Raw genomic sequence first — 12,796 nt, 5'->3', positions numbered from 1 at the left:
AGAGCTGAAAGAGAAAATGATCAACCTTTTAAGGTATGGAAGAACAGAAGAGAGGGAACAAAAGAGACAGGAATGTTCACTAGTGGTTATTAAGAGAAAAAATATTTGTAGTTATATAGTTTCACTTGAAGACAAGAAAATAAGTGATTTTTGAGATCATGATTCATAAAGGGGCATACTCTGTCTCAACTGTCTTTAATTTTTCTCGTTACTGGTTTGTTACTTTTTCTAAGGTCATACTTATCTTTAAAAAATCATATTTTCCTAACTGTTCACCCCGTTGTACCTCCCATTCAGACTGTATTGCATATTGGCATGGATAGGAGGGGAGGAAGCTGACACACCACAGGTTCTTTCAGGAAATTTAACCGAGAGGAAACCAATGCTGCTCCAACTACCTTTTCTATTCTTGCCAATATGAATTTCAGATAAATGTATACTTTTGAAAGATATTATTAAAGTGTATTAGTTTTCTGTATATACTATAAACATGTTTCCATGTCAGTGATAGAGATTCATATTTTATTTAAGGTAAAAAGGGACATTTTGTTCTCCATCCAGCATCTGGAGAATGCACATTCTTTTCAAGTATTCGTTGATCCTTACCTCATACCTTACAAAAAAAACTCAGTTCTAGATGTATTGTAGTTCTAAATATGAAAGGCTAAATAATAAAACTTCTAGAAGATAAGGTACTATCTCCATGATCTTTGATTGGGGAAAGATTATTAAACAGGAAATAACACAATGAAGAAAGAAACTGATGGATAAAGTGTACTACATTAGAAAGAATTTCCTTTCACCAAAAGATACAATGAGAGATTGAAAAGGCCAGTTACAGAGTAGAATATCTTAAAGATCAATAAGAGAAAGACAACTCAATAGAAAAGTGAGTAATAGAATAGTCACCTCACAAATAAAAAAAACTTTCCAAATAAATATATTAAAGATTTTCAGCATTATTAGTAATCAGAGAGATCCAAATTAAAAACAATGATATAACACATATGCATACCTACAAGAGTGGCTGCATATCTTAAATTTTTGAATTTTTAAGATAATTACAGATTCATAGGAAGTTGGGAAAATAGTACAGAGAGGTCCAGGGTCACCCAAAGGCTATAACTTACTTAACTAAAACAACGCATGACATTAAAAACCAGGAAATTGACATTTCCCATCACAAATGTACACGTATAGTTCTATGTCATTTTATCACATCTGTAGATTCATGTAACTACCATCACAGTCAGGAAATGGGACTGTTTTATCACCACAAAGATCTTCCCTCTGCTGTTAGATTCACACCCACCAGCCTCCCCTTCCTTATTTTTAACCTTTGGTAACCACTAATCTCTATAATTTTGTCATTTTCAGAATGTTATATTAATGGAATAATAGCATGAGAATTTTTTAATCATTTAAAATCATTTTAAAAATGCCCTTGAGGTCCATCCAAGTTGTGTTTATCCATAGTTTGGTCCTTTTCAGAATGGCCAAAATTTTAAAAACTGACAATATCAAGTGCTGATGACAATGTAGAGCAACAGGAACTTTATAGGTAATGGGAATGTAAGTCCGTACAACCATGAAAAACCATTTGGCATTTTCTACTGAAGCTGAAACATACCACCTGATTCGGCAATTCCACTCCTAGTACATAATAAAAATGTGTGTTTCTGTTCACCAAAAGAACTTTTTAAAAAACATATAGCAACATTATTTGTAATAGCTGTAATCTGGAAAGGAACTGAATGCTCATCAACAAGAATAGAATTTTAAAATTTGTGGTTCAATCACAGAGGCCCCAAACCCCCAGGCCGTGGACCAGTACTGGTCTGTGGCCTGTTAGGAGCCAGGCCACACAGCAGGAGGTGAGCAGCGGGCCAGCAAGTGGAATTTCATCTGTACTTGTGGTCGCTCCACAGTGCTAGCATCACTGCTTCAGCCCCGTAAGAGCACCAGTGCCTGGTGCCAAAAAGTTTGGGAACCGCTTATGCAATAGAATACCATAGAGCAGGAATGGGCAAACATTTTCTGTAAAGAGAGCTACATGGTAAATAGGTTTTGTTGGTCATACTACTATTGTCTGTGGCAACTGCTCCAGCCTGTAGCTGTAGCAGTTGAATAGCCATATGCAATATGTAGACAAATGCGTGTGGTAGTGTTCCAGTAAAAGTATTCACAAAAACAGACTTTGACCTTTGGGGGCTGTCGTTTGCTGACGTCTTCTATAGAGCTACAAATTATAGATGAATCTCATAAAGATAATTTTACATAAAAGAAGCCACTCATCATGATTCCATTTTTATAGACTTCAAAAACAGGCAAAATGAATCTATAGCATTGAAGTCAGAATATCACTTATATTTAGGGAGCGAGGGAGGGCAATGATTGGAAGGGGCATGAGGTATACTTCTAGGGTGCTGGTAATATCTTTACCTGAATGGTGGTTACACATGACTGTTCAATTTCGACTACTCATTGAAATGTATACTTAAGATTTATGCATGTCTCTAGTGTGTGTATGTATATGTATGTGTGATATATTTAAAAAATAGTTTTAAAAGTTGAAAACAAACATACCATTTGTGTTCCCATCAGGGTAAAACTGTGTTATTCATCTCTGGCATATGATAAACATACACTAAATGTTTATTGAAGTGGGAGTTGCTAATAGCAAACTCTGTAGCAAGATAAGGGACAGTGAGGAGTAATGACTGAATTAGCTTGAAGAGCTTATTGAAGACTTTTGGGAAAGCAATTTCGGTAAACGGGTAAGAGCTGAAGTAATCATTTAAGGCATTTTCATGAAAAGAAGATAGCTCCTAGTTTAAAGGCTAACAGGATCTAATAATGGTGTGAGCTGATAAGTAACTATGATTGAAGACTAAAGGAAAAGATTGATTAGCTATTAAGAACAAGGTACTACTATTTTATTATGATATTTACTTCGGTTCACCTGATAACTACTTGTTATGTGTGTTTTGTTGTTGTTGTTTGTTTGTTTGTTGTTTTTTTTAACCTCTTTCAACTCTCTTTGGATGTAAGGCCATTCTCATTGAGTCTAGATGGGATATAGAGTCACTGAGGAAAACTTACAAGAAGTAGTAGAGTGCAAGCAGTCCCTCCTTCACTATTTTTTTTATCCCACAGCTTAGGCTGAGCATGGATGGTCTCCACAAACCCTGGCCAAATGGCCTTCCAGTAGAGAATGGCCTCCCCCTCTCTAATGCTCTATATGTATGTAGGTCAGAGCAGGGGACATCTCAGTGACCATGTAGCAGTGGCTAGAAAAGGGAAGCTTCAGGAGCCCCACAGGCAGAGATTCTTCCTTGGAGCTAACAACTCAGACCTACTGAGGCTCCTTGCTGCTAACCTTATAAAAGGGGTGTGGGATTGAACCTCTGGGGCCATCTAGATTTATCTTTTATCACCTTTCCCATTACTACAAAATAAAGTGGAAACTTATTGGCCTGGTATCAAAGGTCTAGTAGCTTTCTCCCACTTATCAGGTCTTTTTGCCATTGGTTCTACACGAATTTTCTCATTCACTGGACTATTTTCTAATAAATGATTGCTTATTCCAAGCTTCTCATCTTTGCTCGCATTACCTAATTTAGAATGCTTTTCTCTTTTTCTAAATTCTCACTCTTCAAGAGCTGCTTTTGCCCCATCTCTTCTGTGATGCCTCCCTAATGACCTCAATTCTTACACTAAATGTCACTTTTCATATACTGCCTAAGACTAGTTTTTATGTGTACATGTCTTTTTTTCTATCTTAACTTATAAATTCCTTAAGGGTAGGGAACATAGGTTACTTAGTAACCTCCCTAAACCCTAGTGGGCTTGTGTGTAAATTCTCAGCAAATAATTGATTAGAATGTATGCATTTATATTTTAATTATAAAGTATCCATAGTATTTCAGGGTTCTTTATGCTTTTTTAGACTCTGAATATTGTTATTGAGTAGAATGCTAGATTCTTTATTAGAACATTTTTTTTTATTCTGTTGCAATTAATCCCTGCTTTAAAAACTCATTTTTTGAGGTTGGTATCAATTATTGTCTGTTGGTTACTCTGTTAGCCAGTTTAGTAATTAGATTCCTCCATTCTACTTCAGCAAGAAGTTGAGAACTTTAAGAAGCTAAATCTCATTAGTAAAGAGCAGTTTGAAAACCTAACACCTGAACTTCCTTTTGAGCCAAACCAAGAAGTTCCTGTAGCACCTTCACAGTCCAGGCAAGGTATGTAAATCTGCTTTTGTGTAAGTGTCTGAATACTATTAAAGCAGTTCTAAATTGTTTTTAAAGTTTGCTCCTTTTCTTATTTGTGGAAAACATTTAGATATCTGGTAAAAGACTAGAATTTTAAAATTCAACTTTTATCTTTTCGTGAACTTCAGAATATTTTAGAGATTTTAAAATGTAGATTGTAAATTTGGTCAGACAGCCTCATAGTAGTAAATGGACAGAGTTTGAATCCTACCTTACTCTTGGCGAATAGACAAGGAATCATAAAGGTGACCTAGGAGTCATCTGTCGTAACACCAGATCATACTCAAATCCAGATGCTTACTTAAAAGTAGGCAGAATCTGTTTGTTCTTTATGTGTTTCATTCGATGTGAGATTATGGGAATGTTTCTCTTCTCAAAATAAAGAAGAATTTTCATTGACTTGCTGATTTTTAAAATACACCACTAGCTCATTCTTTTAACGCCTTAGCTTTATATGAAAATATAAATACATTTGGGATAATCATAAAATAAACCTAACATTTGCAGGCAAGTGTAACTGATTTTGTTAAAGTCTTTTCTAAAGTCAGATTAAAGAAAAAGTTTTAATTTTGAAAACAAACATATACAAAAATTGAGTGAATTGTATAATGAAATCCCCATGTACCTATAACTTACCATATCATGGCCATTTTTTTCATCTCGACTTCGCTCATTCTCTTTACCTCCCACTTGATTCTTTTGAAGCACACATATTATTCATAATTTTCCATTCCTAAATATTCTGTATGTGTCTTTTAACACATAAGTATCATAGTACCATTATCACATCTAAAATTAACTGTAATTCCCTAATACAAATACTTAGTGTTCAAATTTCTTCATTCATCCTATAAAAAAAAAAAAAATCAGGATCCATATAAGTTCCAGGCATTGAAATAGATTGGTTGTCTCTTTTAGTCTATAGTTTCATACTTATATTTTTCTTCCAATTTATTGTTGAAAAAACTGAATTTTTTATCCCGTAGAATTTCTCAGATTCTAGATTTTGCTGATTGCATCCTCATGGGTTCACTGAACCTGTTTTCTGACCCTGGATTTGATACAGAGGCTTGATAAGATTGAGGCTCAAAATTTTGCAAGAATACGTCATATGTAGTATTGAATACTTCTACCAGGAGGCACATAATGCTTGTGTTTCTCTTTTTGTGATGTTAGTAGCTGTTGATAGTCTTTGCTTATAGCTTTTATTTCAAAAGGGACTGCAAAATGGTGATAATTCTGTTTTTATCATTGCTTTTTAATTTAGTAGATAGAATACTTCCATAAAGAGAACTTCCCTTATTTGACTATTTGTTTATCTTGAGACAGAGTTTTCACAGGAAAGGTAATGAAAGCTTGATTCTTTCCCTTTGCTTAGTAGTTTTTGAAGTAATGAGCTGGTTCCCTTACAACATTCATTGGTGATCAATGAGGTTTAGGTTATTTTTTTGTTTTTATTTTTGTTTTTAAATTATCACTATGATCTCTTGAGAATCCTAATACAACCTTATATCCTTCGACATTGATAAATTTACTAGTAGTAGTTCCAGTAGCTTTTTTTATAAATTCTTTATTATTTTCTGCATAGACAATCATGTTGGCTATGAGTACATGAAGTCTGTCTCTTAACTTTTCTATCTATATTTCTTTCATATTTTTTCTTGACTTAATGCACTAGTTAGGACTTCCAACATGATATCAATAAGAGCAATAAGATGTGACATCCTTGCCTTGTTTCTGATTTTAGGGAGAAAGTATTCAGTCTTTCATCATTAAGTACAATATCCATTCTAGGGTCTCCATAGATGCCTTTATTAGATTGAGGATGTTGGTTTGTTTATTTGTTTGGCCTTCTGAAATGATTATATAGCTTGTCTTAATTAGTTTATTGATATTATAAGTTATATTGATTTGTTTTCTGATGTTGAACTAGTGTAGGATTCCCAGGATAAACCTCCTTCTTATATATTATTGGATTCAGTTTACTGATTTTTAAAGATTTTTTCACTATATTCATTAGGAATATTGATTTGTATTTTTGGGGGGATTATGTTTGCTTTTGGTATCAGCGAAATGCAGGCCTCATAAATTGAGTCGGTAAATGTTTGCTTCTCTTCTATGTTTTCAAAAAGTTTATATATAATTATTATTTATTCCTTATAGAATTGGTAGAATTCACCAATGAAGCCATTGGGGCCCAGAATTGTTCAAATGTTTTAAACTATAATTAATTTAATAGATATAAGATTATTTATTTAGATAATTTATATTTTCTTGAATGAGCTTTTGTAGTTTGTATATAAAGAATTTGTCCATTTTGTGGAAGTCGTTTGTAATATTCTCTTTTTGTTCTTTTGATGTTTGTAGGATATATAGGAATTTCTCTTCTTTCATTCCTGATATTTGTATTCTGTGTCTTTTTTTTTTTATCTAACTAGAGACCCATTAGTTTTTTTATCTAGCTAGAGACCCATTAATTTTATATGTTTTTAAAAGAAGCTTTTATTTTTATTGATTTAAACTTTATTTCTGTCCGTTGTATTATTTTTCTGCTCTTATTCCTTTCTTTCTACATGGTTTGCGTTTATTTTGCTATTCCTTTTCAAGTTTCATAATATAGAAGCTTAGATAATTGATTTAAGAATTTTCTTCTTTTCTATTATAAGCCTCTAGTACTGTAGATTTTAAGTACTATTTTATTTTAGATGCATCTCACAAATTTTGATATGTTTTCACTTTCATTCAATTCCAAGTATTTTCTGATTTGTTTTGTATTTTTCTTTGACCTATCAGTTATTTAGAAGTGTTTTCTTCTTATTATAGGTATTTAATATATATTTTCCTCTAAGCACTGCGTTCCGCAATTTCGATATGTTGTATTTTAAATATTCTCTCATTTCTCTTGAAACTTCTCTTTGGGCTATGAATTGTTTAGAAATGTATGGTTTAATTTTCAAACAATTGGAAATTTTCTTTCTGTTATCAATCTCACATTAATAAATTAATATATAATTTAATTCCATTATTATTGTAGAATATACTGTGTCTTTCAATTCTTTAAATTTATTTTATTAATCAGAATATGGTCTATCTTGGTGAATGTTTCTTGTGCATTTAACAAGAATATTCTGCTGTTCTTGTGCTTGAGACTTATTAAGTTTTCGATCTATATGTTTATGTTACTTTTCATCAAATTTGGAAATTTTTCAGCTATTATTTTAAATTAACATTTAATACTTTTTGTTTGTACTTTTTTCTCTTTCCTCCTTTAAGATTTTAATTACATGCATATTAGGCTACTTGAAATTGTCCCATAGTTCACCTAATACTTTTTTTTTTTATCTTTCTTTTTCTGTTTTGGGTAATTTCTACTCCTGTCTTTGAGTTCATTAGTCTTTTTTCCAGCAGTGTCTAATCAGTTTTTCAGTGTATCCGATGTGTTTTTTATTTCAGCTGTTATATTTTTCTTCTCTAGAAGTTTGAATGGGTTCTTTTATTTATTGTCCATATCTCTTTTTGATATGTTCATATTTTCTTCTACCTTACTGAATACATGAAATATAGTTGTAATGTCTTTTCTTTCCTCCCTCCCTCCCTCCCTTCCTTCCTTCCTTCCTTCCTTCCTTTCTTCCTTCCATTTGCAGTCGAAGTGTAAATTCAGTATTTGGATCCATAACTGTCTAACCATTCCTGGTCCATGGTTGGCAAATTATGACCCACAGGCCAAAACTGGCACTTCATGGTCTAATCTGTCAACACCCTTCTTTTACACATGGTCTATGGCTGTGCTACAGTGGCAGTTTCAACCTAGATTATATGACCTGAAAAGCCAAAAAATGTTAATATCTGGCATTTACAGAAAAAAATTGCTGACTCTTGCTTCAGTGGCATTTTATTTATTAAAAAAAATAAGTACCAGTTCTCATGTAGCAGTTTCTATTATCAGCCTTCATTCACTGAACACCAACAAAATAATATTAGTAGCTGTTGTTTTTGTTTGTTTGTTTGTTTGTAGAGGCAGTTCCTGTCTATAAAGACAGTGAGGACTATGAACAAGGTTCATTGGTCCAGGTATAAACAGCTATGAGATGATTTGATTTGATAGCAATAAAATTTGGAAAATCTTAAGTAGTAAAATAGCACACTCCTTAGTCCAGTGGTGCTTAAACTGTTGTAAGTATCAGATTCACCCAGAAAGCTTGTTAGAACAAGTCAAGCCAACTGTACCCAGTGTTTCTGGTTTAGTTAGGTGGGGTGAGACCTAAGAATATACATTTCTAACAGATTCCCAGGTCATGCCGACGTCACTGGTTGGGAATACTTTGAAAATCAGAGCTTTATCCAAGTCTTCTGAAATATCATAAGCTTTTAACAGAAACTGTATGCCAAACAATCACAATTGAGGTTCCCTGAAGTGCAGATGGCCTAGTATTTGTTTTTTGTGTTTTATAGCTTTTTTGAGGTGTAATTTACATATCATAAAATCAACCCATGTTAAGTGTACAATTTGATGAGTTTCAGTAAATTTATGTAGTTATATACATGAGCACCACAATTCAGTTTCAGAACAATTCCATCATGCTAAACAAATCCCTTGTGAACAGGTGCAGTCGGTCAACACTAAACTTCAGTCTGAAATAACCAGTGATATGCTTTCTATCTGGGTTGTTTTTTGTTTGTTTGTTTGTTTTGTTTTTTTTGTGCTTTTTAGAAATTTCATATAAATGGAATCATGTGCCTGGCTTCTTTCAGTTAACATAATGTTTTTGAGGTTAATTCATGTTGTGGCTTATATCAGTACTTTGCTCCTTTTTATTGCTAAGTAGTATTCTATAATGTAGACATACTGCATTTTGTTTTTTCATTCAATAGTTGATGAATATTTGGATTTTTTCCAGTGTTGTCTGATATGAAAAATGCGATTTTGAACATTTGTGTAAAGAGATGGCCCGTGATTTTGATTTAAAAGAAGTTATAATATCTAGATGATATTCATATATCTTCTCAGACTTGTAATTGACAAAAAACAATTATTATATTCTTGTCCCATAATTACTATATTACTAGTAATACAATTTTATCTACTATAAATATTTTATATACTTGCTATTGTATTGACTCGATAATTTTATGTCAAAATTTTATTAATAGTTATATGATATCCTATAAAATTTTTGTAAAATATTTCTTTTGCGACAACTAAAGTACTGTATAGATCTTAGTCTTCACAAAATTGAATATCTGCTCTTACTAATGAGTAAAATTCGCACTAGTTAAACCTGGAATAAAACAAATGTAAAACTAAAATAAAACTTTTTAATAGGAAAATGTTTACATATATAAATAAAAGCAAGGAGAACTGTTCAGTAAACTCCCATGTACCTAACTCACTTAATTTCAACAATTGTTAATAGTTTGCTATTTTCGTTTTCAACTGTACCTTGTTTCCCATGTTTCTGGCATTTCGAATCTCAAACATCGAATCTCAAACATCATTTTTTCTGTAAATATTCATTGTATATTTCAAACATAAATTTTAATGATACTGTTATTTCACATAAAATTAGCATTGATTCCTTAATACTACCTAGTTTATGTTTGGTTATCCTTGATTGTATGAAATATATCTTTTTCAAATTGGTTATTTGAATCAGAACCAAACAAGGTGCACCCATGCATTCACTTGATAAGACCATTAAGCTACTCTTAATCTATATCGTTCTTCTTTTGTTTTTCCATGGCAATGATTTCTCAAAGAAACTGGTTTATTTGTCATAGAATTTCTTATGATTTACTTGATTGTACCTTCTTATCCTTTAGCATGTTAATTTATCTCCTCTTTTTCTTGTAAACTGGTATGTCGATATGTAAGATTTAGTATATTCAAGGTTTTTATTTTTCTGGTGGCAAGACTGTTTCTTAGGAGTTGTTTAGTTTCTGTTGCATCATATAATGTCTCGCTCTTACTGATGCTGCGATTGATCATTATGTTTAGATGTTATCAGCCTGATTCATTCATCATAAAGTTTCTTTTCAACTTCTTTTAAAAAGGACTTTTTTTTAGATCAGTTTTAGGTTCACAGAAATATGAAAAGAAAGGTACAAAGATTTCCCATGTTCTCCAGACCTCCCACTCGCATAGCTATCACCCACCTGGAGAAGGGTGCTACTTCCCCATAGCAACATCCATGTCAGAGTTGTACATTGGTTATAATTGGAGAACCTACCTGGACACATCATAATCACAGTTTACATTAGGGTTCATTCTTGGTGTTGTACATTCCATAGGTTTGGACGAGTGTCCAATGACATGTATCTGTCATTACGGTATGATATAGAGTATTTTCACTGCTCTACAACATCACCCAAAGTCTATAGTTTACATAGGTTTCACTCTCGGTGTTGTACATCCCATGGGTTTGGATACACGCAGAATGACATGTATCCACCATGATACTATCATACAAAATAATTTCACTACACTAAATATCCTCTCTGTTCTACCTATTCATTCCCTCCCACTCTCCAACCCCTAGCAGTCACTGATCATTTTACTGCATCCATAGTTTTCCATTTCCAGAGTGTCGAATAGTTGGTATCATAGTATGTAGCCTTTTCAGATCGGATTCTTTCACTTCGTACCATGCACTTAAGGTTCTTCCATGTCTTTTCAGGCTTGATGGCTTGTTTTTTTTTAGCACTGCATAACATTCCATTTTCTGGATGAACTAGTTTATCCATTCACTTACTGAAGGATATCTTGGTTGCTTCCAATTTTGGCAGTTATGAATAAAGCCACGATAAATATCCATATGTGGGTTTTTGTGTGGACATAAGTTTCACTTCCTCTGAGTAGTAAGTAGTAAGGAGGGTGATGACTGCATCGTATGGTAAGAGTGTCTAGTTTAGTAAGAAGCTGCCCAAGTATCTTCCAAGGTGGCTGTACCATTTTATATTCCCACCACCAGTGAATGAGAGTTCCTGTTGCTCCACATCCTCTCCAGCGTTTGCTGTTGTCAGTGTGCTGGACTTTGGCCATTCTCATCGGAATGTTGTGGTCATCTTGTTTAAATTTACATTTCCCTGATAACATGATGTGGAACATCTTTTTATTTGCTTATTTGCCATCTGTATATCTTCTTTAAGGTACTGTTTAGATTTTTGCTCATTTTTTTTTAATTGGGATGTTTGTTTTCTTATTGTTGAGTTTTAAGAGTTCTTTATTTTGGATTACAGTCCTTTATCAGATGTGTCTTTTGCAAATATTTCCTCTCTTTCGGTGGCTTGTCTTCTCGTTCTCTTGACAGTGTCGTTCGCAGAGCAAACTTTTTTTTTTTTTTCATTTTAATGAAGTCTAGCTTATCAGTTATTTCTTTCATGGATCACATCTTTGGTGTTGAATCTCCCCTCAACATTTGGTTTTAAGCAGTCGTTGGTGAATATTCTCTAGATCCTCAATTTCATTAGAATTTAAATATACAGCAGATCCTCGAATAATGCCATTTTATTCAGTATCGTTTTGTTATAATGTTGATGAGATGCTCTAAGAACTTAACTCTTACTTGTATATCTATTAGCCTTTGGTAAAATTGGTTTCATTTTATGTTGTTTCACTTAAGGTTGCAGAACCAATTGATGATGTTAAGGGAGGACTTAATGTAGTCATTTTCTATTCTGTCATTCCTTTTTGTATTTCTTGCCTTCAGTCTTTAAGAAATATTTTTTATCAACTTTTTGACACTTGAATTTTGTAGGAAAGAGAGGATAAATACTTGGTTCTTTCTTTGTGTTCAGTTTATCAATTTTTTTGAAAAATGAGTTGGTGCCCAAGCAACCTACAAATATGATTAAGGTTGGAAGTACCATTATGAAGTCATGATGCTTATTTATTTGATATGTTTAATTTCAGTCATTACTTTTAGTGGTTTGATCACTTCATTTTACTGGCTGTATCCCCTGAAGTTTGCTGTTTTGCCCTCATGACCTAAGCTAGTATTTTCTTTATCAGCGTTATTGCTTTCTGGCTTAAGATTTCCCAGGCTTGTTATATTTTGTGCTTCAGGTTTTATTTCTTTTAGGAGACCAGATAAGTAGGAAATGAAATTTAGAGATCATTGTCTCATTACTAGAAAGCTTACTATTTCTGAGTTGTTATTGCTCCTAGATCTTTTAAAAAGGCACTGGATTTTACATACATTCATTGTAGAATCATATTTTTATCCTTGAGATCAGATATTTTCAGTACAAGGGAAAACAGCATTAACACAAGTCAGTTAAGTTTATCAGTCATTTGGTTGGGATATACTTTTTCCTAGGTGCTATTGTAGGCATTGGTATAGTAATATAAGATTGTGGCCTTTGCTTTCAGGGAAGCACTGGGATTTTGTCTTAGCATCTAATGGAATGAAATGTAAGAAAATAAATTGTAATTTAATAAATCAAACAATAAATGGGTAAAATACAGAGGTGGCACAATCAGGAAAGTTGTATCTTATGATAATGAACCTAGACTTCTACTA

The 12,796-nt window shown here is 32.9% G+C and overlaps 1 protein-coding gene across 4 annotated transcripts in view; it reads left to right on the top strand.

The window, feature by feature from the left end:
• LARP1B (La ribonucleoprotein domain family member 1B) overlaps positions 1-12,796 on the top strand; it is an 82,678-nt gene that overhangs the window by 51,803 nt on the left and 18,079 nt on the right. Inside the window, exon 12 of one of the 4 annotated variants that reach the window (XM_011362122.2) lies at positions 4,124-4,247. The exons of the other annotated variants lie outside the window; for them this stretch is intronic. Coding sequence (XP_011360424.1) covers positions 4,124-4,247 — 124 coding nt within the window. The remainder of the gene's footprint in view (positions 1-4,123; positions 4,248-12,796) is intronic. 4 annotated transcript variants of the gene reach the window in all.

Source organism: Pteropus vampyrus, unplaced genomic scaffold (assembly GCF_000151845.1).
Source record: "Pteropus vampyrus isolate Shadow unplaced genomic scaffold, Pvam_2.0 Scaffold73, whole genome shotgun sequence".
NCBI lineage: Eukaryota > Metazoa > Chordata > Mammalia > Chiroptera > Pteropodidae > Pteropus > Pteropus vampyrus.
The sequence above is the reverse complement of the archived record's forward strand: the minus strand, read 5'-3'. Positions and strand labels throughout refer to the sequence as shown.